At 48.6% G+C, this 25,457-nt stretch overlaps 1 protein-coding gene across 3 annotated transcripts in view; it reads right to left on the reverse strand.

The window, feature by feature from the left end:
• cobll1b (cordon-bleu WH2 repeat protein-like 1b) overlaps window positions 1-25,457 on the reverse strand; it is a 265,209-nt gene that overhangs the window by 94,248 nt on the left and 145,504 nt on the right. For all 3 annotated transcript variants that reach the window (XM_084309730.1, XM_084309732.1, XM_084309731.1), the window contains one exon: window positions 23,918-24,103. In XM_084309730.1, coding sequence (XP_084165856.1) covers window positions 23,918-24,103 — 186 coding nt within the window. The remainder of the gene's footprint in view (window positions 1-23,917; window positions 24,104-25,457) is intronic.

Consider the following 25,457-nt stretch of genomic DNA (forward strand, 5'->3'; position numbering starts at 1 on the left):
CAGCTGGGACGCTCTCATCTGAGCCAGGCTGAACGTGAGGCAAGGCTCAGTTCCGGTCTCTGCCTCTACTGCGGAAGGGAGGGACACCGAATTGCCAACTGCCCCACCCGGCCAAAAGACCAGGCTCGCCGAGACCCCGGGAAATCCTGGTGAGCCGTTTTTCCCATTCCCAGAGCCGCGCACCACCTGGCCATCTGATGAGCGTCACCCTGGCCTGGGGGGACCAACGAGCCACGGTGGAGGCCCTCATCGACTCTGGGGCAGACGAGAATTTCCTCGACTTCGAGTTTGCTACCCGAGCCAACATTCCACTTGAGGACCTTGTGAGGCCCTTGGAGATCTTTGCGTTGGACCAACACCGCCTGGCCGACATCTCTCAACGCACCGGCCCAGTCGTGCTGACCATCGCTGGGAACCACGTTGAGAGAATCCAGTTCCTTATCACCCGATCCCCTCTTGTCCCGGTGGTCCTGGGTAGGCCCTGGCTCGCTCTGCACGAGCCCCACATCGCCTGGTCCTCCGGTACCATCAGGGGCTGGAGCTCCTCCTGTCACGCCCTGTGTCTGCAGGCGGCGTCCTGTCCCCCGCCCCGGAGGCCCGCTGGTGAGTCGCCTCCGGACCTTTCGTCCATACCTCCCGAGTACCACGACCTCTTGGAGGTTTTTAGTAAGTCCAGGGCTCAGGCCCTTCCACCTCACCGCCCTTACGACTGCGCCATCGACCTCCGCCAAGGGGCCCCCCTTCCCGGCAGCCGCCTTTACAGTCTGACCGTTCCGGAGAAGAAGGCGATGGATCAGTACATCTCTGAGTCATTGGAAGCAGGACTCATTCGGCCTTCCTCCTCCCCGGTGGCGGCCGGTTTCTTCTTTGTTGGTAAGAAGGATGGGGACCTTCGACCCTGCATCGACTATCGCCAGCTCAACGAGATCACCATCAAGAACAAGTACCCTCTACCCCTCATGAACTCCACCTTCGAGCCACTCACCCAGGCTACCGTCTTTACCAAGCTGGACCTCCGGAGTGCCTACCATCTTGTCCGTATCCGTGAAGGCGATGAATGGAAGACCGCCTTCAAGACCCCCAGGGGCCACTACGAGTACCTGGTGATGCCGTTCGGCCTCACCAACGCCCCGGCGGTATTCCAGGCACTCATGAACGATGTCCTTCGTGACATGCTGGAGGTGTTCGTGGTGGTGTACCTGGACGACATCCTCATCTTCTCCAGGACCCTCGAGGAACACATCCAGCATGTCCGCCGTGTGCTGGAGCGCCTCCTCCACAATCGGCTCTTCGTCAAGGCGGAGAAGTGCCGTTTCCACTCCGACTCCGTCGACTACCTGGGCTTCATCGTTGAGAAGGGCTTGACCCGAGCGGATCCTCGCAAGATCCAAGCTGTGGAGGATTGGCCTGAACCCACCACTCGGAAGGAGTTACAGAGTTTCCTCGGGTTCGCCAACTTCTACCGAAGGTTCATCCGGAACTACAGTCAGGTGGCGGAGCCACTTACCAGACTGACCTCTCCCGCTCTGCCGTTCGACTGGTCCCCAGCGGCATGTGCTGCGTTCCGCTCCCTCAAGAAGAGGTTCACTTCCGCCCCTATCCTGCTCCACCCTGACCCCAAGAGACAGTTCATTGTTGAGGTGGACGCCTCGGAGACTGGACTGGGCGCTGTCTTATCCCAACGTTCGCTTACGGACCAGAAGGTACATCCTTGCGTCTTCTACTCGCGTCGGTTCCTCCCTGCCAAGAGGAACTACGACACCGGCAATCGGGAGCTGCTGGCGGTCGTGGCTGCGTTGGAGGAGTGGCGTCATTGGCTAGAGGGGGCCGAGGAGCCTTTTACCATCTGGACAGACCACAAGAACCTGACGTTCATCCGCGCTTCCAGGCGCCTCAACGGTCGGCAGGCGAGATGGGCCAGTTTCCTCAGTCGGTTCGACTTCTCGCTGACTTTCCGTCCCGGTTCCCGCAACACGAAGGCCGACTCCCTGTCCCGGTTACACTCCAAGGGGGCTCCACCCTCTGAGGACCCGACTCCCATCCTCCCGGAGGCCAGGGTGGTTGGAGCCATCACCTTGGGCATCGAGGGGGTGGTTAGATGTGCCCTACGCTTCCAGCGTGCTCCAAGCAACGTTCCGATTCATCGTCTCTTCGTCCCCGACTCTGTCCGGTCCCGGGTGCTGCTATGGGGCCATACCAGCCGGTTCGCCTGCCACCCGGGCGTCCATCGCACGTTCTCCTTCCTGGCTCGTCGTTTCTGGTGGCCCACCATGCGGAATGACGTCAAGGAGTTCGTATTGGCCTGCGCAGTCTGTGCCCGCAGCAAGGCCTCGCACCAGGCACCCTCCGGGCTTTTACAGCCACTTCCCGTTCCGAGCCGTCCATGGTCACATGTGGCGCTAGACTTCGTCACAGGTCTTCCCTCCTCCCAGGGGAACACTTGCCTTCTGACCGTGGTGGATCGATTCAGCAAGGGGGTTCACCTCGTGGCCCTTTCCAAGCTTCCCTCGGCGGCCGAGACGGCGGACCTCCTGCACGTGTTCCGCTTCATGGGTTTCCCCAGGACATCGTCTCTGACCGGGGGCCCCAGTTCACCTCCCAGGTATGGCGGGCCTTTTGCAAGGGGTTGGGGGCGACGGTCAGTCTTTCCTCTGGTTATCATCCCCAGACTAACGGACAGACGGAGAGGATGAACCAGAGCGTGGAGTCTGCTCTTCGGTGTGTGGCAGCCGAGAGACCGGCATCCTGGAGCCGTTTCCTTCCCTGGGTTGAGTACTCCATCAATTCAATGGTCAGTTCCGCCACCGGCCTCTCACCATTTGAGGTTTCCCTGGGCTACCAACCCCCTCTTTTCCCCGCACAGGAGGCGGAAGTGGCAGTTCCCTCCGTGCAGGTCCACCTCGACCGCTGCCGACGGGTTTGGGAGATCACCAGGACCGCGCTGCTCCGGACATCTGAGCGCGCCTGTCGTGGGGCCGACCGGCGCCGGGTTCCTGCGCCGACTTACCACCCTGGGCAGAGGGTGTGGCTCTCCGCGAAGGACCTCCCGCTTCGGTCCTCGGCCAAGAAGCTCAACCCCCGTTTCGTCGGACCTTTCGAGGTCCTGAAGGTACTCAGTCCGGCGGCCCTGCGTCTGAAACTTCCTGCGTCCATGCACATTCACCCCGTGTTCCATGTCTCCCGGGTTAAGCCCGTCTCCCTCAGTCCCCTGATGCCTCCAGCTCCTGATCCTCCGCCTCCCGTGATGGTGGATGGTCACCCCCAGTGGCAGGTCCGCCGGTTGATGGGCGTTCGACGGCGGGGTCGGGGGTTCCAGTACCTGGTGGACTGGGAGGGTTACGGCCCTGAGGAGCGGAGCTGGGTCTCCCGGCAGCTCATCGTGGATCCCGGCTTGATCACTGACTTCCATCGTGCCCATCCTGACGAGCCGGGTCGGCCTGGTCGCCGGGTGGCTCCCGTGGAGGGGGGGGTACTGTGAGGTTTTTGTCCTTTGCTCACTTACTCGCTCTGTTCCTTTAAGCCTACTCGCTCTGTTCCTTTTGTTTTTCTGTTAATCAATTGCATTCCCCTATTCACACGCTTCTTCCCATAGACGCCGTTGATTGGTGCTCCCCTAACCACACGCTTGTCAATCACATCCCTCAGCTGTCACAGCTTGTCAATTAAGCATTCCCTTATTATTTATACCCCGTTTCCCCATTCAAGTTTTGTTGGATCATTTTGATTTCAGTAGCATTCGCCGTTCCTGCCTTGCCGGCTGTTTTCCCTGTGCTTTGCCTCCAGGATATTCAAGAAGTATTCCGCTTGGACACCCGTTTCCCGTGGCGACGCGCTCGCCCCGTTTTGATCCTACTCTCTTTACGCACAGCGCCTGGGTGAGTTTTTATGACTGTCTTTGATCCTATTCTTTTTCGTGTGTTTAAATGACACTGAAGATATCCTGCTTTTTGTCAGACAGTCACTCACCCAGCGTTCAGCTTTTTTGGATTGTTCATTGGGATTATATTTGGCCTTAACATCGCTCACTGTGTGTTCACACACCGAAGATATAATCACTTGGATTTGTATTTGGGACTTCGCTCTCAGTGTTTATTTGCACCGAAGATTTCTATCACGTGGATTTGTGTTTTGGACGTTACTCACAGTGTGTATATACACCGAAGATTCAGTCACTTGGATTACTCTGTTTTTTGGTACAAGTCACCTCCCCTGTCACCTGCTCTGTTCCCAACCGTACTCTGAGCTAACCCGCTCCCTCTCTCCCTCTCGGTCCCGTTACCACCTCGGAGATCTGCCGAGAGAAGTCTGCAGAGCGGCTCTGACGTCATCGTCCGCTTCCCCAGTCTAACCATCCCGGGAGAAGCTGCAGAGCAGCAACATTCATCTATGCTTGTATCCCAGTCTTTGTCTGTTCTCTACCAAGTCTATGCTGTTTATTTAGTGTAAATAAACAAGCCCTTGTTTTTGGCAACTCTGAATCTACTCTCTTGTGTCGTTGCGTTTGGGGTCGGTGTCAAACCATAACAGGTCTGTTGAATATATAGACTACAGCGAGTACACCACAAAATAAATATAGATATTGTTTCGGACATACAGTCAATTAAACAGATATGTACACTCAGGACAAGGACTGTACAGCAGAAATAGAGGAATGAACACATTATTTTTTAAGTGAGAAGGTAAACATCAGGTTACACTTGCATGTAGATAGGTCAATCGACTGGACAGTGCTAGGCTAGAAGTGAGCATTGTTTATGGGGGGTCGATTGAACCTTGTTCCCCAACATAAGTAAAGAAACGACACCATGTTTTATAAAATCTAGCTGTAGAACCCCTTATGACACACCTTATTTTCTCCATCTTAAGGAAGTGCAAAATATCCCTGAGCCACATGGGTGACTTCCAATGCAGTAAAATGAGACGTCTAGCCAGGAGAGTAACAAATGCCACCAGGTCAGCTTTATATCGTGGCAGAGACAGGGTAGTAGGGGAGACAGAGACACCAAAGCAAGCAGTTATGGCAGTCGGGTTGATTGGGATCTCAATACTATTTGAGATAGTTTAAAATATTTCAGACCAAAAATTATGTAGGGAAGGGCAGGACCAAAACATGTGACTATGTGTAGCAGGGGCACAGTGGCATCTATCACAGGTGGGATCAATGTTGCCATAGATCTTGGCTAGCCTGACTTTAGTCAAGTGTGAACGGTGAACAATTTTACATTGGATCAGTCCGTGCCTGGCACAAATTGAAGAGGAGTGGACACGGTGTAAAATATCCTCCCACAGGTCTTCTGTGATGTCCTCACCCAGGTCCTCCTCCCATCTCCTCCTGATCTTTTCTAATGAGGTAGGACGCAGTGAGGAAATCAAGCCATACAGGACAGATATAATACCCTTTGTGACCAGTGTAGGCTTTAGTAAAGTGTCAATAGGAGTGGCTTCTGGAAGTTTGGGGAACTGTGGGTTGACATTACGTACAAAACTGCGGACTTGCAAGTATCTAAAGAAATGTGACCTCGAAAGAGAGAACTTGTCAGACAGTTGTTCAAATGATGCAAAAATATTTTCTATATATAAATCTCTGAACGTTCTAATACCAAGAGGGGACCAGGAGAGAAAAGCTCTATCTATCACAGAGGGGGGGGGGGGGGGGACAGGGTTAGCTGTAATTGGAGCTAGTAAAGAAAAAGGTTGTAAACCAAAATGTCGTCTAAACTGATTCCAGATCCTAAGTGTTGATTTGACAATTATATTTTTGGAGAAGGGAGAGGTGGGAAAAAGTAGAGGTGCGTGAGCTAGAGCAGCCAGTGAGGCAGGGCTGGAAGAAGAGGATTCCAAAAGCAACCATACAGGAGATGAAGGTGTGTCTTCAAACCTTGCCCAATGTTGTAGTGCTCTAAAGTTGGCTGCCCAATAATAGAATTTAAAATTGGGCAGAGCCATCCCTCCCAGAGGTTTTGGTCTTTGTAGGAGGGCTTTACCGAGCCTAGGGACTCTCCTATACCAGATGAACTGCGACACCAAACTGTAAATTTTCTGGAAAAATGCTTGTGTGAGAAAGATGGGTAAACATTGAAAAAGGTATGAGAATTTTGGCAGGGAGTTCATTTTAACTGAGTTGACTCGCGCAGTTAAGGACAGGGGTAATAGCGACCATCGTTCAAAGTCTTTATGCAGTTTGCTTAACAAAGGGGAGAAGTTAAATTTAAATAAATCCTTAAATTTGTCTGTGAAACGAATGCCAAGATATGTGAAGCCAAGTGGGGAAATTTTAAAGGGCAAAGTATGCAATGGGTAATTTCGACCTTCAGCATTCAGAGGGAATAGCTCACTTTTATCTAAGTTTAGTTTATATCCTGATATTTCACAGAATTATCTGAAAACGTCAAGGGCAGCTGGAATTAGGGATGGGTACCTTTCACATTTGAACCGATACCGGTACCGGTACCGGTACCTGTGAATCGATACCGGTACCCAACGGTACCTTTTTTCGGTACTTTAGTCTCAAGAAATGTAATTTACCTACCTCAGTCGTAAAAAAAAAATCCAAACTTCAAATAACTACAATTTCGACAGTTTTCGGCTTGTCATTGCTCCGACTGCTTTGTTGTTGAATCAAGTCAAATCCTAGGTAAGCATATATTGTGCGTGTGAACGTTGACATGAAAAGAAAAAAGTAAAAAAAAAAAAAATTAAAAAAAGTAAAAAAAAAAAATAAATAATAAAAACATTAATTTTTTATTTTTTTTTGGTTTCTCACTTGATTCGATACTCGGTAGTACCGACGTGTTTCGGTTCGGTACCTCAAAAGTACCGAATTCGGTACCCATCCCTAGCTGGAATAGAGACAGAGATTTGATACATATAAAAGCAAGTCATCCGCATAAAGTGAAGTCTTCTGTTCGATGCCAAACCTATGAATACCAGTTATGTTAGGATTTGATCTGAGAGCAATGGCCAATGGTTCTATTGCGATATTAAATAATAAAGGACTCAAATTGCAGCCTTGCCGAGTAGAGCGAAAGAGAAGAAAATATTCAGAATGTGTGTTGTTGGTTCTGACTGAGGCTATAGGGGAGGTATAAAGCAGTTTCACCCAAGTGATAAATGTTTTACCCAAGCCAAATCTCTCCATGGTGTAAAATAGGTAGCTCCACTCCACCCGGTCAAAAGCCTTCTCGGCATCTAGTGAGATCACAGCTTCTGATATTGAGGAAGAAGAGGAATTATACCTGACATTAAGAAGCCGCCTAGTGTTAAAAGAAGAGTACAGTTTTTTTATGAATCCAGTCTGATCTGGGGAAATAATAGAGGGTAGTACAGATTCTAAACGCATAGATAGTAGTTTGGAAAGAAGCTTTAAATCCACGGATAGCAAACTTATAGGACGGTAGCTCCCACATAAGAGAGGGTCTCTGTTCTTCTTCAAGATTAAGGAAATTGTGGCCTGAGTAAGTGTATGGGGCAATTTAAAAGAGCAGAATGATTCATTGTACATATCAATAAGAAGTGGCGCCAATTTACCAAAAAACGTCCTATAGAATTCGATTGGGTAACCATCGGGGCCTGGGCATTTACCTGCCTGCATGTTGTGAGCAGCCTCTTCAATCTCCTCTATTGTGATAGGCTCCTCCAGTTTCACCGCTGAGTCAGAGTCAACTTTAGGAATATCAAGAGTCAAAAAAGTTGCTAAAGGCAGACGGGTCAGTGGATTGTTCTGCAGCATAGAGAGATGAGTAGAAGTTTTTAAATTGTTCATTAATTTCTTTGGGATCTGTAGTTCTACCTGTTGGAGTTTGGATTTGTGGTATTTGATGCAAAGCTGATTCCTGTCTTAATTTATGAGCTAATAGTTTATTCGCCTTATCTCAGTGTTCATAGTAATTGTATCTGGATTTGAATAGTAATTTTTCGGTATGGGTGGTAGTCAGAGTATCGAATTCTGCAGTGTCGAACTTGAGTGCTACAGTCTTGAGTGCATAGTAGTATAAACACATTAGTATAGTAGGTAGTAATATGGTAGGCATATTAGCATGATGGGTAGTAGTATAAGTATAGTAACATAGTACATAGTAGATAGTAGTATATAGACATATTATTGACATATATTGGGGGGACAGTGGCTCGGGAGGTAGAGCAGTCATCTGGAAATCCAGAGGTTCCCGGTTCAATTCCAGCTCCTCCCGGCAGCGTGTCGAAGTGTGTCCTTGAGCAAGACACTTAACCCCTAACTGCTTCCGATGAGAAGTTTGGCACCTTGCATGGTTGCATGTGCCATCGGTGTGTGAATGTGTGAGTGAATGGGTAAAATGTGAGGAACAAATTGTAAAGCGTTTTTGATAAAATCGCTATATAAATGCAGTCGCTTACCAGTTACCATTAGTATGATACTGTACTGTAGGTAGCAGTATAAGGATAGTAACATAGTAGGCTACATAGTAGATAGTAGAGCTGTCCCCGAAGCCTGTTTTTGGGCTTCGAACTTCCCCAGAGTTTTTCCGAACAGACGTTCGAACCTTCGTTTTAATAATTTTTTTTAAATGTCAAAAATTTCATTTTTTTTATAAATATCCTCAAACTAAATCCTCAATTTGAATATATTGATTCATCTGATTAAATTAGTATTTTTTTTATTAAATCAACTTTCTTTAATGAATATAACTCATCAGTTTTAATACTATAATATTAGTGTAGCCTAATCTTTATCTGCAACTGTGAAGAAAAAACCCATTCGTTTAAAGGTCCCATGCATTGTGGATTGTATTGTATTCAGAAACGTATGCTTGAGCCATATTTGTTTGTGTATTAGGTTCACTTTGACGTTAGTAGAGTTAGAGTAGTATGGGCAGAGCTACAGGTGGGGGTCTGTCACTCAAATCTCATTCCAAGTATGGGCGGAGCCCAGCCACAAACTGCTTGAAATCCTGAAGTAGAAAAATTATGCTTTTGAGTACTTCATTATAAATATAAAACAATGAATTAAAAAAAAAAATCTTACAGATGTGTTCCATAGACTCACAGGAATTGTGTAAAGTTGCCCAAATAGTGCAAGGAATAGCAATACATGGGACCTTTAAACAGAATGAATAGACACATAAAAAAATATATATACAAAAAAAAAAAAAAAAGAACACTTCGAATGACACTTCGACACGCTACTGGGAACCTTCTGATTACCAGAAAACCGCTCTACCTCCCATACTGTCATACTGTCATACTGTCGCCCCGCTGTGATGGGAGGTTATATTATCACATAGCTCTGCTCAGCGCCATATTGCACATATCCTCACTTCAGTACTTGTGCACTGAATAAAAACTCACAATGTACCTTTACATACCAACATCCGTCTGGTCACACCCCCATTCACTACCTACAGTATATAAGCAGGGGTGTGGCCATGCACTCACCTCCTTCTTCACTTTCACCACAAGAAAGTGCCTTGTATACCAATCACTTTAACGAGGTTATTTAAGCTGAAGAAAGGAGAACAGAAGAGCAAGGAGAAAAGATACGTTGACGTTATATCTTTGTTTTCTCTCTCACTATTTTCGAGGAAATACGGCGATAATGTCTTCGTCACTGGGGTGTCTGGAAGATGATGATCATTCTGACCACCACCGGCTTTTTCGTATTAGGGGCTCGCGTTGCTGGTCTAATCCCCACCTGCAGTCCTCCATGCTGCGGCTGGGTAGGTTTGAACCTCCGGTTCTACAGCTGGACTGTGCAGTAGGCGTCAGCTGTTGTGAGAAACGATAGGTTATGTATATAACCTAGTTATATGAGTACTGGCTAAGCGTCCCGCTCTTAAGCCATATCGAGATATACCTCATCTCCTGTACCTACTGTACTACATGAACGAAAACAAAACACCCTTGCATTTGACCAGGCCCCGCCCCAGTGGCTTACTACAAGACACAGGGCGTGGTCACCACTCACCCTTCCCCGGGAAGAGTTTTCCATCAGAAAACCCCCCCCAAGGGACCTCAGGGCACGCTAAGAGCGGGACGCTTAGCCAGTACTCATATAACTAGGTTATATACATAACCTATCGTTATATACTCGTACTGGCATTGCGTCCCGCTCTTAAGCCATATCGAGATATGGGGTAGAGCGGACGCGAGGCCCGACAAATGTACCCCCTGAGGACCCGTAAGCCCACATCAGGGGGGAGGGGAGTCCCGTCACCCCTCCTTCCTAGTGAAGAGGGGGCGGCAGTCAACTCCACCCAAGTGCGAAAAGAGGGAACTAGAACCTCCAAACGCACAGCACAGGCGGGACCACGTGTGACACAACACCTTGCGGTCCACACCCACACATCCCTGCTAACCCACCGAAAGGCGGGAAGCAGGGGAGGTTCCAGACCTCAGAACCGCCTGGGAAACAGAATCCCCAGTCATGTCCATGAGGTAAAACCTTACGAAGGGACCCAGGGAGGACCATGAGGCCACAGCACAGATGTCCTCCACAGAGGCCCCTCCTAACAGGGCGGCAGAGGCCGCCACCCCATGAGTGGAGTGCGCCCTAACACCCCCAGGGGGGGCCAGCCCAGCCAACGTGTAGCAAAGGGCAATGCCCTCGCACAACCAATGGGACAGGCGCTGTTTCGACAGTGCCTTACCAGTGCAAGAGCCACCGTAACAGACAAAAAGCTGATCGGTAGCCCTGAGGTCCTGAGTCCGGCTGAGGTAAAACCCCAAAACCCGGACCGGACATGACAGGTGAAGGATCGCCTCTAACTCACTAGCGTGAGGAGGCGGATGAAACGCCTGAACCACAATATCCCTGGAGCGAAAAGAGCTCCGGATATTTTTTGGCACGAAGACTGGATTAGGCCTCAGAGTGGCACCGCTATCGACACGAATAGACAGGCACTCAGGCCGCACCGAGAGAGCACAGGTGGTGATGGCCAGCAGGAACGCAGTCTTGAACGACAGCTGTTCCAAAGGCGCTCGCTCAAGAGGCTCAAGCAGGAAACGCTTAACAAGAGGGTGGCTGAACAACGCAACGCCCTCAAACCCCTCATGACAAGAGGATATAGCCGCAGCATATACCCTCACCGTCGAAGCCGACAGTCTATCAAGGATAGACTGAAGGAAGGTAAGGACAGCGTCCAGGGGGCAGGACACCGGATCCCGGCCCCCCACCTTACACCACTCTTGGAAAATACGCCACCTACCTAGTGGAGGGAGCACGCACGTTCCGGATGGTGTCAACCACAGAAGGGTCCATCCTTTCCAGACTCACCCTCTCACCAGCCAAACCATCAGCGGCTGGCCCAGCACAGGGAACTGCCACAGAGACCCGTGCGCTTGAGAGAGGGCCTGCGACGACCAAGGAACAGGCCACGGCGGGGCTATCAAGAGCTGGATCAGGACCGGGAACCACATAGCTGCGCCCCGGTCCGGCGCAATCAGGATCAAGGTCCTGCGCTCCCAACGTACCCGCTCCAACAACTGACCTATCAGATGTATGGGGGGAAAAGCGTACAGAAGCCCGGGCGGCCATGGGTACATCGAGAAGGCATCCACCCCCAAGGGAAGATCGTCCCCCCGACTGACCGAGAACCACAAGGGGCACTGGTGGGACTGTCTGCTCGCAAACAGATCCACAGAGGCTTCCCCGAAGCGGTACCAGATCTGCCTGACTATGTCTGGACGTAGTCCCCACTCGTCGTAACGAGGACTGCCCCGCGACATCACATCTGCGCCCACATTGTCCCTGCCAGGGATGTGGAGCGCCCTCAGGCTGCGCAGATTGTGAGACGCCCACAGCCAGAGCTCGAACGCCGCCCGGTGCAGACGGATGGAGCGTACTCCACCCTGTCTGTTGATATATGTCGCTGCTGTCATGCTGTCCATCCTGACCAAGACGTGCTCGCCCACCACCAAGTGGTCGAGCCGCTTGAGGACCAGGAGGACCGCCTTCAATTCCAACACATTGATGTGCATGGCAGACCGGGCAGCATGGATCGTCCAGCTGCCCCTCACTGCGTTGGTCTGACACGTCCCCCCAATCCCATGAGGGAGGCATCGGTGAAGACCGTGACGTGTGACCGCCTGCTGCCCATGGTGACCCCGCTGGTGAGGGTACCAGGCCTCCTCCAGTGGGCGAGATCCCCTTGTATCGACAAGGGAACCTTCAACCGTTTCCACTTGTCCCTCACCGGGTCTATTTTCATACTGGAAAACCACCTCTGTATCCTCCTCATGAAGAGGAGGCCAAGAGGGACCACAGAGTGAGCAGATGCCATAATACCGAGCAGGCGCATCACATATAGCGCCGTGACCGTCCCGCCAGGACGGAGACCCCCGAGCGCGTCGATGATAGTCACTCGCCGCTGCTCCGAGAAGGTTGCCCTCATGGGCCTTGAGCTTAGAACCAAGCCCAAGTACTCCACCTGTTGACTGGGAAGAGGCGTACTCTTCTTCCAGTTCACAGCAAAACCCAGCTTGGTGAGGAATTTCACCACCAGCCTGGTATGAGACCTGGCGACCTCCTCCGACCGGCTGAGGAGCAGAATGTCGTCGAGGTAGAAAATAATTCGTATCCCTTGACGACGTAGAGGCTCCAGCGTGGTCTGCATGCACTTGGTGAATGTGCGGGGGGCCAGAGAGTAGCCGAACGGCAACCTCTGGTACTCGTACGCCACGCCCTGAAACAGGAACCGTAGGTATTTCCTGTGAGGAGGGTAAATCGGGATGTGAAAATACGCATCCTTCAGGTCTATGGAGGTGAACCAGTCCCCCACCCTGACAGCGTTTAACAGGTGTTTGACGGTCAACATTCTGAACCGTCTCGCCACAATCAGACGATTGAACGCAGACAGATCCAGTATAGGTCTGACACCTCCCGTTTTTTTGGGCACCAGAAAATAATGGGAGTAGACGCCTGACATCGCGTCCTCTCTCTCCACGACTACGGCCTGCTTCGCCAAGAGAGATTGGATCTCGTCGGCCAGAGCTGTCACTGCTGCCGACCCTGACAATATGATCTGCACCAAACCTGAAAACGGAGGGTGGGGTTGTACGAACTGCAAGACAAGCCCCCGCCTCAACGTTCTCTCCATCCACCTCGACATACGGCACTGTTGCAGCCATATGTGACAATAATCCCATGGCGCTGGGCCGCAAGGAACTGTAGGTAGGCGGCCCGGTCCCTCCCGCTGTGCGTAGCCAACTCTGAACCCGCCAACCGTGCGGGCAGGGCGTTCCGTGGAATCGGGACAACGGTCCCTGATACAACACACGAGGCAATCACACCCAAGGGGGGACCCCGACAGAAAGGGCTGGTTTGATACGGGAGAAGCTAACATCAAACCAGGTGACAAAAGCTCCCCCACTGAACACCCCTCCAGAACATGCTGAGGAGTTGTTCCGTAGCTAGACATGCAAGGTGTGTGGCCCCCATGGGTTCCCACACACCGTAGCCCTGCAGTGATATTACTACCACCCAAATCACGCACGCCTGCCAGACCACTGCCGATCTTGCGGGAGTGGGAGACATCAACGTGATACCCGGCCTGGCGAAGGCGAGGTCGGGGAAACCCGCGCTGAGCATTCTTTCGAAGAGGCCTCGAGTCCCCCTGCTGACCACCATCGAAGGTGACAGACGTAACACCAGGCTCGCCACTCGCAGACGCATAACGCGTGGCGAGGGAGCCACGTGACAGCACAACATTCTCACGGACAGACCCAGGCTCAGCCATCAACTGGGTGTCAGCCTCTGTCCCCATGAGAAGTGAAACGTGGGGCTGCATGCGCTTCAATGAAGGCCCGCGGCCCGCAGCCAAAGGAAACAAATCAGAGCCCCTTTTCCGCTGGTGTTGGGGGAGGGAGTGATCGGAGAGCGGGCTGCTCGCGGCAGGACGGCGACGGTTTCTTAGGCCGTGCTCATCCAATGTAGCCGATCCCTCGGCCGCCAAGGCTGTCGGCCTTGTAGACACCTGTTGACTTAACGCCCAGGGTACCTCTGGCGGGGGAAACATGGCCGCCTGTCGAGGGCCTCGCCATAGTCGCTGACGAGGCCGTGCTCTCACCTCTGGCTGCATAGCGTGAGGCGGTGTGGGGCCCAGGCCAAATACCGACCGCGCTCCCGCAGAACAACAAAAAAGTCCTTCCACAGAAAGAGGAGCCTTAAGGAGAAGAAACTTTTCTTCCTCCCCAAGGGAAGAATGCTCCAACCAGAGATGCCTATTAACAAGTGTTGATAGCATCCTGATCCTCCCTGCAGTTATAGCTTGCGACTGATTCAAGATTTCTATAACCCCAAAAATACACAAGATATTTTCAGCATCGACTGGCCCTGTAGCCCCACTACTCAACGCTAATGTGGACAGAAAAACAATCAGCTGAGCCACGATACTGGCCGCAGCTAAATTCCATCCTATGGCAGTATAACTCTCATCAGTCCATACTGCCACCTGCCGGGCCGACCTGCCCTCAAGCGTTGGCTTCCGGGTGGGACACCGTTCAACCCCGCCGGAGCACAGGATCGATGCTACCTGGCTTTCTAGCCACGGCACACCTGCCCTGCGCCCTGTTGTCAACCCATTTACCCATAAAAAGGGTAAATAAGTCTCAGGAAAACCCCCCACATTAGCTACCGACTGACCTTCATCAATGAACCGGTTAAGAGGAGGGAAAAGCGGTGACATCCCACAGCGGGGAACATTAGAACAGTGACCCAGCATTATAGCATTAGTATTAGCAGCGCGCTCCAGGATAGCCTGGAAAACGTCCAACTCAGAGGGACGTTCACCCAGACATCCTGCCCCTTGCGCCGATACACAACTCGGTTGTCTAACAGAACAACAAGCAGCATTACTAACACCAGCGTTAATGCCTGATGGCACAGAGCCTACCTGTGTGCGAGTTAGCTCGATAGCTAAACATTGCACGCTGTCCCTCGAACCGCTGCCAAGAGACGAGGAAAGACCAGGACAGACCCGACGTGCCGTTGGAACATGCCGAGAAAATTCCAGGGGCTGGCGAATGTTCTGCGAAAACTCAACATTGCGCAATTTCTCCTTACACTTCATAACGCTAGTTACACAGGGTGCTACGCAACCGCCATGATGGAAAACGAAAACAAGGAAGTGTGAGTGGTGACCACGCCTGGTCTTGTAGTAAGCCACTGGCGCGGGGCCTGGTCAAATGCAAGGGTGTTTTGTTTTCGTTCATGTAGTACAGTAGGTACAGGTGATGAGGTATATCTCGATATGGCTTAAGAGCGGGACGCGATGCCAGTACGAGTATATAACTCGCTGCCTTCTGGGTGAGTGATGTTTTGCTATGCGAGTGCCGGTTGTGGTGCTATGGGGGTTAGCTGCAAAATTTTACGAAGGTCGGCCCCAGACTAGTGTCCTTTGTTCGGCCTCTTAGGCGGCGGAGGGAGGGTCCAGGTTTGAAGCCCACGATAGTCAAACTAGTGGGCCGCGACCGAGATCTGTGGTTAAAACCCGGGGTTTTCTGGTCCCACGCCATGAAAGATTGGGCGTGCAGACCGCGGAAATTCCCCCGCCATAGAGTACGTCACTGGGCGCGTTTCTATTGGTAAGACTTCCGTGGGTTATTCAGATGGACCTCTGTTACAGGGAGTTTCAGAGCCTCCTCCTCGGGGAGTTCAGAGCCTCCTCCTCAGGGAGTTTCAGAGCCTCCTGTGAGTTCAGACCCTCCCTCCCAGTGAGGGAGCCTCCTCAGAGTTTCAGAGCCTCCTCCTCAGATTGTCAAGGTGAGTAGAACTTAAAAAGAAGTTCTGCTCTGTTCTATGTGGTTGCAATATGTCTTTTCAATCTATTGCTCACGTGGGAAGTCTCTCTGGGGGTTCTCCGTCCTCTCCTTTTTGGAGTAGGTGGACAGGGTATTGTTTAGGGTTTCCCTGACTCCTCGCCTTAAAGGTCTGTTGAGTCATGGTTTTCCCCCAGTCATAGGGGTACGTCGCTCTCCGTCGCCTCTTTTATGGAGCATGGTTGACGGGGTGGTGTTTTCCCTCAGCCGCGTCGTATGGGACCCATGTCCGTATTACTTTTTCTTTTTTCTGTCAAAATTTTTTAATTAAAAGAGCGGTTTCTTGTCGTTCTCCCAGGCGGCTTGGAGGAACGGTATCTGGTGTCTTGTTAGACTATCCATTGCTGTGTTTTGGGTCTTGACGTGTATATAGTGCTGGCCCTGGGTGCTTCTGATAGGAATCACGCATGAGGCGTGCGCGCCTTGGTTGCTCATCATTAAAACAGCGTTTTTATGGGGCAACTGGGATGGAGTTTGTCTCTTCCGAGCGCCAGTTTACTAGGTTTGTCTCAACTAATTCTCGTTCATATCTGGGGGATGTTAACGGAATAGATCAAAGCATAGGTAGAGGGGTCTCACGCCCTTGGGGTGGGCCACTGAGCGCGGTACAAACGGGACCGTCTGGGTGGCGCCCTCTATAATGTTTTGGATCGACACGCGTACCTACCCCCCTCCTAGAGTTGGGGATGTCGGCATGATTAGGGCACGGGACTGGTTCTGGTCACGCCGGTCCAGGTCAGTTAACCCGTTGTCCGCCAGGGACGCAGATCTGCTGTTCTGGTACCCTGAGGGACTTGTGCTTTTTTCAGGGGGGAAAATGCCGGGTCAGCCCGGGTGTCACAGGGTTTGGCGTTATGGAGATGTTCGTGGTTGTGTTACTACGTATTACCCCTCACTGTTGCTTGGTCCATGTTGTGTTGTACCTTGAGCTGCGCTAAGGGGGCCTGGTCCTTCTCCATTCTTTTCGCCCCTCTCTTCTCCTGCTTACGCATGGTTGAGAGGGGGCTGTTGAGGTGGTTCTTATGGAACTCCTCTGGCATCCCTGTGTACGTCCCGGTCCGCCGGGCCCGGTCCGAAGTTGTTTTCGTCGACCCGTAGGCCTGGGATAACCCCTTTTTGAAAACTGTAACACTTGTACTGCGGTATAGCCAGTGTATACCCGCAGGTGTGTTTTGGAGTTTTTTCCTGAGGGGTTATAGGAACAACCACCTCATGTTTAACCAAGAGGGTGATTGGTTCCCTGGTGTGTTGGAGCGGAGTCAACTCCCGGGTTAACCGCTTGAGTGTGCCCCCGCACGTTTCATGACGACTGCCAATCGTGTCAGCCTTCTCTGCCTCGGCCCCTCTAGAGAGTCGGGGGGGTTTTGTGGAGGCTGTGACATGGTGCACAACAATGCCAGCATACGCCCCTTCCGCCGGGGTGCTGTTTCAGCTGACCCCTTTGGCGCCTGTCTCGTCCGCAGTGCTCCAGGCTCGGGTCAAGTGCCTGCTGCCTGGATTGAGGGATCAGCCTCTTCTGGAGGTCGTCTCCCCGGTGCGGTGCCTGCTCCCGCTGTAGGTGTAGCCTCGAGACGCCACTGCGGCCCTTGATCTTGCCTTGTTGTGAAAGATTGAGAAGGAGGTGAGTGCATGGCCACACCCCTGCTTATATAGGTAGCGGATGGGGGTGTGGCCAGACGGATGTTGGTATGTAAAGGTACATTGTGAGTTTTTATTCAGTGCACATGTACTGAAGTGAGGATATGTGCAATATGGCGCTGAGCGTCACTATGTTCATATAACTATGGTTATATACATAACCGTACGTTCGTTTGTGGAGTTTCAAACGTCTGGTAATTGAGAAAGCCTCAGGAACAATAAAGCTGGACCAATCTAGTAGCCCCTCGTTGTAACGCCTGGCTCTGAAGGTCCTTACAACAAAACTCTCGTAGAGAAGAAGAAAGAATCTGATGCTTAATCCTTTCATATTAAATTGGTCTCAACCGTTTCCTAAGAGGGGCAAGGGCCACGAATGCCTGGAGGAATGTTTGTGAAATGTGTGCATTGTGAGAACGGGACAATGATATCTTAAGTAAAGTTTCATGATGGAAATTCATGTGTGTGTGTGTGTGTGTGTGTGTGTGTGTGTGTGTGTGTGTGTGTGTGTGTGTGTGTGTGTGTGTGTGTGTGTGTGTGTGTGTGTGTGTTTGTGTGTGTGTTTGTGTGTGTGTGTGTGTGTGTGTGTGTGTGTGTGTGTGTGTGTGTGTGTGTGTCATAGGACACAGAGACCATGCACTGACAAACAAACCGCCCTAACGTGGAGATGTGTTGACACACGCTGATCTGATTAGATGGTGCAGAGACTCCAAATCACACGCTGTACAGTCTCCACCGAGCGGAGGCTGCCGCGGACGGTACTGTACTGTACAGACGGTGGTGAAAAGTAACTAAGTATTTTTACTCAAGTACTGTACTTAAGTACAATTTCGAACTACTTGTGCTTTACGTGAGTATTTAAGGGAACTTTGCTCCACTACATTTATATCAACCCATCAGTTACTAGTTACTTTGAAAAAAAAAGATTTTGCATAGAAAACATGGCAAAAATATATGAAGATTTTGTACTCTCACATTTGAAGCCTGTCAACTTCAAGATGATGTAATCAGGGCAGCATAACTGGACCACGTACCACTTTAACATGAACCTTTTAGACATCAGTGGATGGAGGTTTGAACGCTCCCAAACATTTCAATGTAGAATGCATACTTTTACTTTAGAAGTACATTCAATTGCAAATACTTCTCTACTTTTACTTAAGTAGAATTTGAATGGAGGACTTTTACTTTGACCAGAGTATTCATTTATCTGGGTATTTCTACTTTTACTTAAAGGAACACGCCAACATTTTGGGAAATTAGCTTACAGTCTTCTCCAGAGAGACAATAAGATAGATAGATACCAGTTTCCTCTCTGTGCGTTCAGTAGAAAGCTATCTGGCTGCACGTTAGCCTAGCTTAGCAAAATGAACGGAAGCAGACATGGCCGGTTAGCCTTCGGGAGAGGTGTTAGTTGGACAATGCCTAGGCTAACCGGCCATGTCCGTTGGCGTGTTCTTTTAAGTAAAGGAACTGTGTACTTCTTCCACCACTGTGCACAGACCACAACGATCTGCATTTAGTGTCGTGTTAAACCGACAAGACAATAGCGGTGGTCTGGATCCTCCCTGGTGTTGTCAACACATGTGAACCCACGTGGCTCCTCTGAATTGCACACGTACTGTTAACGGAAACCACAGCCACAGCGGCTCCACCTATCTGACTCCCTTCAGCCGCGAGAGAGACGATGTGACACAGTCTCCACCTATCTGATTCCCTTCAGCAGCAAGAGAGACGCTGTGACGACGATGTGACACAGTCTCCACCTATCTGACTCCCTTCAGCCGCGAGAGAGACGCTGTGACGACGATGTGACACAGTCTCCACCTATCTGACTCCCTTCAGCAGCGAGAGAGACGCTGTGACAACGATGTGACACAGTCTCCACCTATCTGACTCACTTCAGCAGCGAGAGAGGCGCTGTGACGACGATGTGACACAGTCTCCACCTATCTGACTCCCTTCAGCAGCGAGAGAGACGCTGTGACGACGATGTGACACAGTCTCCACCTATCTGACTCACTTCAGCAGCCGCGAGAGATATGAAGCATATGAAGACAATGGGCAGATGCATTCATGTATATCAAATCTCCATAGTCAAGAACAGGCAAGAACGTCGCTTCCACAATTTTCCATCTGACATTATAATCCTTTTTACATATGTGTAGATGTATCTGTACATATCCCTTACCTACTCTTACTATATACGCTGCTGGCCAGTATGACTTACTACCATAGTGTCTTTATACCTGTATCACTGTACATATTAATACTACAACTCTGTACGTACATCTGATTAGCACTATTACTCAGTAGTACTAATTTATATATTTTATATCCAGGTTAATCACCTGTGTACATTGTATATTACTATCGTACTGTACTGTTACATTTGCACTGTTGGAAGGCCAAACTTATTTTCATGCACTGTACTTGTGCTGCATTATGACAATACAATTGAATCTAATCTAATCTAATCTAATTAATACATAAAACGGATTTCCTGACACATTGTGCAATCGTCCCTCAGATGTTATTCTGTGAATGGATGACGACATGGTGGTGTTTTGTCTGAACACGCACTGCTGGGTGAGAACCCTGTGGCTCCAAAAGACCTGTCAACTTTGTCAGAAATTAAAACGTCATAATTTCCATGTCGACAGACGTGTATTTTGAAGTTATACGTTGTCTTTTGGATGGGTGCCATGAGCCCTTTGGGTCACAAATCTGCTCACAACACAGAGACCAAAGGTCGGGTCGGGTTACAACTCTGTGGTTCCGCTTGAGTCATGCTTTGCAGTGCAATCAGCAGATGTTCATACCAGGTTGGAGCTAGCTTGCATCACAGGGCTCTTGACGCCCCGAGCCACTGTCTGAGGAGAGCGCACGGAGGCAGAGGTCACAGGGGCAGAGATCACTGGGGCAAGGGATCGAGGAAAGCCGTCTGCTGTATTTACATTTAGTCATTTAGCTGATGCTTTTATCCAAAGAGACCAGGAAGGGTACAACTCTGGCAGCTAAGGGTCAGTAAGATTTCTTTATTTTTTATATATATATATTTTTTATTATTATTTTCTTTTTACACTGAAATTTGAATTTGAATTCGAACTTGTCTACAATTCTGCAACAAATATTGAATTTGATTTTTTGTTAAAGGAAAATTTTGGGAAATTAGCTTATTTGCCATCTACCCTGGAGTTAGACAAGAAGATACATACATTTTTCTTCTCTGTGCATGCAGTAGGAGTAGGAAGACGCGCACGGTTGTAGCGTCAGTCACTGGAAGTAGGTTCCTCCATTAGCCTAGTTCCCAACGTCTTCCTACTCCTACTGCATGCACAGAGAAGAAAAAGGTATGTATCTTCTTGTCTAACTCCAGGGTAGATGGCAAATAAGCAAATTTCCCAAAATGTTGGAGTGTTCCTTTAAAGTGACAGCCCTAGTAGGCATAGACATATTAGCATAGTGGGGGCGGCTACGTGGCGTAGTGGGCAAGACGCTCGCCACGAATGCAGAGACGCTGGGCTCGCCTGTTCGAGCCCAGCGCTCCACATTGCTTTCAGTTTAGCTGGTCGTTCATACTAATACACATTGGCCGTATTAGGGGGTGGGAAACTGATGGGTGGGGATCGGGCGTTGTGGACAGCGACTCCTACAGGTCGGTTGGTGCGCCTGCGCAGTAGAATCAGGAAGTGTCGGGGGCAGCGTGAGCCTCCCACGCGTTACTCCTCGCCACTGAGAGATCGAGCTGCGCAGGTGAAAAGATGCGACTGCTGTTACCTCAAGTACCGGAGGGGACTTGTGCTATGTATGACTTAGTCCACATTGCAGCCGGCTTGTGGGAGGCAAGAAACAGCGTTCGTGACAGGGGAGGGTTGAATTGGATGATACGAAATTGGGATGGGAGAAAATATAGAAAATGGGAGAAAAAGTGGATCAAAAAAAGACATATTAGCATAGTAGGTAGTAGTATAGACATACTAGCATAGTAGGTGGTAGACATAGACATATTAGCATAGTAGGTAGTAGTATAGACATATTAGCATAGTAGGTAGTAATATAGACATATTAGCATAGTAGGTAGTAGTATAGACATATTAGCATAGTAGGTAGTAGTATAGACATATTAGCATAGTAGGTAATAGTATAGACTATATTAGCAGGTTACCTACTATGCTAATATAGTCCATACTACTACCTACTTTGCTAATATGTCTATACTACTACCTACTATGCTAATATGTCTATATTACTACCTAGTACCTACTATGCTAATAATGTCTATAATACTACCTACTATGCTAATATGTCTATATTACTACCTACTATGCTAATATAGTCTATACTACTACCTACGATGCTAATATGTCTATATTACTACCTACGATGCTAATATGTCTATATTACTACCTACTATGTTAATATGTCTATACTACTACCTACTATGCTAATATGTCTATATTACTACTAGTAATATAGTCTAACGCAGACCTGGGCATTGTACGGGATGATTCTGACCGGCCCGCGAAAGATTACATGATAATACAAATAAATAAAATTTTTTTTTTTTTTTTTAACTTTTTTCTTTTCATGTCAACGTTCACACGCACAATATACGCTTACCTAGGATTTGACTTGATTCAACAACAAAGCAGTCGGGGCAAGCCGAAAACGGTCGAAAGTGTGGTTATTTGAAGTTTGGATTTCTTTTTTCACAACTGAGGTAGGTAGATTACATTTTTAGAGACTAAAGTACAGAAAAAAGGTACCGTTGGGTACCGGTATCGATTCACAGGTACCGGTACCGTATCGGTTCAAATGTGAACGGTACCCATCCCTACTGAACACACAACTGCAGGGCAAGGGCATTTTTGCTCATGAAATGCATAGCCATGTGAAAGCCTTCATGACAAAGTTGCAATTAATTTCAAGGCAACTAGGCAGCAACAATCTCAAACACATGAAAACCCTGAAAGAAGTCAAACCATCAGCTGATCACCGGCACAGGTACTCATCCATGTTGGGAGCACTGCATGATGAATTTTCAAGGCATTTTCAAGATTTCAAAAAGGTTGAGGATGAAATGCAGCTGGTTTCCTCTCCCTTTACCTGCAGTGTTGATAGTGCACCCACTGATGTTCAGCTTGAACTCATTGACCTGCAGTCTGATTCACTACTAAAAGAGCACTTTAAGTCAGCATCACTGCTAGAGTTCTACTCTGCTCTCAAGGAGGAGAACTTTCCAAACATGAGGAGACATGCTCAGAAGATGTTGGTTCTCTTTGGATCCACCTATATGTCAACAGACATTCTCAGTCATGACGTTTACCAAGTCCAGGTACAGATCCTCTCTCACTGATGAACATCTGGCAGCTGTGCTTCACATCTCCACCTCAGACATGCAACCTGACTTTGATGGACTTGTTAAAGCTCAACAGAGACTGGATTTATCACACTGAATGAAAAAAAAAAAAAGAGCTGAAGAACACTAAAATGTGGAAATATAACAAGTGAAATGGGACACTTGATATTTTTTTTTCTTTTTTTTGCACAGTTCTGAAAACATTAAATGTTTAATATAGGCATGTAAAGTAAAAAAGGCTACTGGGACACCTTTCTTTATACAGTTCAGTGACATATCTTGTTTATTTTGGCTATAAGATGATGTGATGTCTTTAGAAAGCTAAGAAAATCCTTGTTTCAATAGTATATGAAACTCAAAATAATAACTTTATTTGTATAGCACTTTTTCATACATGTCCTTTGTTATTAATGTTTCACATTTTGTTTATCATTTTGGAAATAAATTCTATTTGAATAAATGATATTTTTGAAAGCTAACCTCACCTTTTAATTGCCAAATAATAACATACACTCTTACCAGGGGTCAAAACAATGCCATTTACTGCTTTTTATATAGAAATAAAATGTATATTATGCATAATTGAGTTTGGAATTTTGGCCCGGCCCTCCAACATATTTTCAGTTGCTCATTCGGCCCCCCGGGAAAAATAATTGCCCACCCCTGGTCTAACGTGACTAAATAGCTAAATAGCACCACAGTTAGGACAGCCGAAACCCGACCAATATTTTGCCGTCGACTAAAAACACACTTCTTCAATCAATATCTGAGATAAAGGTTATTTTAAATAAACACTAACCTTCTTACTGTCTTGTACTATCATGTACTCTTCCTACTATACTAATATGTATAGTATGTAGTATGTACTTTAGTATGTACTTTACTACTATGCACTCAACACTGCAGCACCCAAGTTTCAGCACTGTTTGATGAACATTGTTACTCAGCTGTTAGCTGTAAGAGTTGCACCCTTCCTGCTGACTTGTCGTAGAGAACTTGTAAGTCGCTTTGGATGAAAGTGTTCAGCTAAAGGACTAAATGTAAATGTAAATGGTGGTTTGTGCAACAGAGGAGACTGTATTCCCCCCAAAAGGTCACTGAGACAGTATGATTGTAGTACAGCGGTCTCACCTGCCATGGACTGTGGTCATCTTCTCTGCTCCGCCAGGTAGTACCACGACCAGAGACAGATCTTTCTCGATCAGGTTTTCCTTCTGGTCCATGGTCAGGTGGGGATAGCCTGGGTACCTCTGGGAGAGGTCAGCATCCAGGCCCTTTAACACTGGGGGAGACGGGGCTTTGCTTTTGGTCGACACCCTGTTGGCAGGAGAAGAAAAGGGACAAGGTTCAGTAGGTCAAGGGTCAGATTTATTTATACAGCACATTTAAAAACAACTGAGGTTGACCAAAGTGCTGCACAATACAAAGTACAACAGTACTGTAAATACAATACTAATACAAATACAACACAAGATGTACAATTTACACAAACAGAAATAGTACTGCAAACAGTACTACACACATAACAATAGAAATATAATATGAAACACACAGTCAAATAGAAGCACGGATGTACGGCTCAACCTGAATGAAGAGCCAGTGATAAGAGGTGAGTCTTTAACAAAGACTTAAAGATCTCTAGGGTTGAGGGCCGATCTAATATGTAAAGGAGAACTGTTCCACAGCTTGGGGCCGATCTAATATGTAAAGGTGAACTGTTCCACAGCTTGGGGTAGATCTAATATGTAAAGGTACTGTTCCACAGCTTGGGGGCAGATCTAATATGTAAAGGTACTGTTCCACAGCTTGGGGTAGATCTAATATGTAAAGGTACTGTTCCACAGCTTGGGGGCAGATCTAATATGTAAAGGTAACTGTTCCACAGCTTGGGGCAGATCTAATATGTAAAGGTGACTGTTCCACAGCTTGGGGCAGATCTAATATGTAAAGGTGACTGTTCCACAGCTTGGGGGCAGATCTAATATGTAAAGGTGAACTGTTCCACAGCTTGGGGCAGATCTAATATGTAAAGTTAACTGTTCCACAGCTTGGGGGCAGATCTAATATGTAAAGGTGAACTGTTCCACAGCTTGGGGGCAGATCTAATATGTAAAGGTGAACTGTTCCACAGCTTGGGGGCAGATCTAATATGTAAAGGTACTGTTCCACAGCTTGGGGCAGATCTAATATGTAAAGGTAACTGTTCCACAGCTTGGGGCAGATCTAATATGTAAAGGTAACTGTTCCACAGCTTGGGGGAAGATCTAATATGTAAAGGTAATGTTCCACAGCTTGGGGGCAGATCTAATATGTAAAGGTAATGTTCCACAGCTTGGGGGCAGATCTAGTATGTAAAGTTAACTGTTCCACAGCTTGGGGCAGATCTAATATGTAAAGGTGAACTGTTCCACAGCTTGGGGGCAGATCTAATATGTAAAGGTAACTGTTCCACAGCTTGGGGGAAGATCTAATATGTAAAGGTAATGTTCCACAGCTTGGGGGCAGATCTAATATGTAAAGGTGACTGTTCCACAGCTTGGGGGAAGATCTAATATGTAAAGTTAACTGTTCCACAGCTTGGGGGCAGATCTAATATGTAAAGTTAACTGTTCCACAGCTTGGGGGCAGATCTAATATGTAAAGGTAATGTTCCACAGCTTGGGGGCAGATC

This window comes from Notolepis coatsorum, assembly GCF_963971535.1.
Source record: "Notolepis coatsorum genome assembly, chromosome: 3".
NCBI lineage: Eukaryota > Metazoa > Chordata > Actinopteri > Aulopiformes > Paralepididae > Notolepis > Notolepis coatsorum.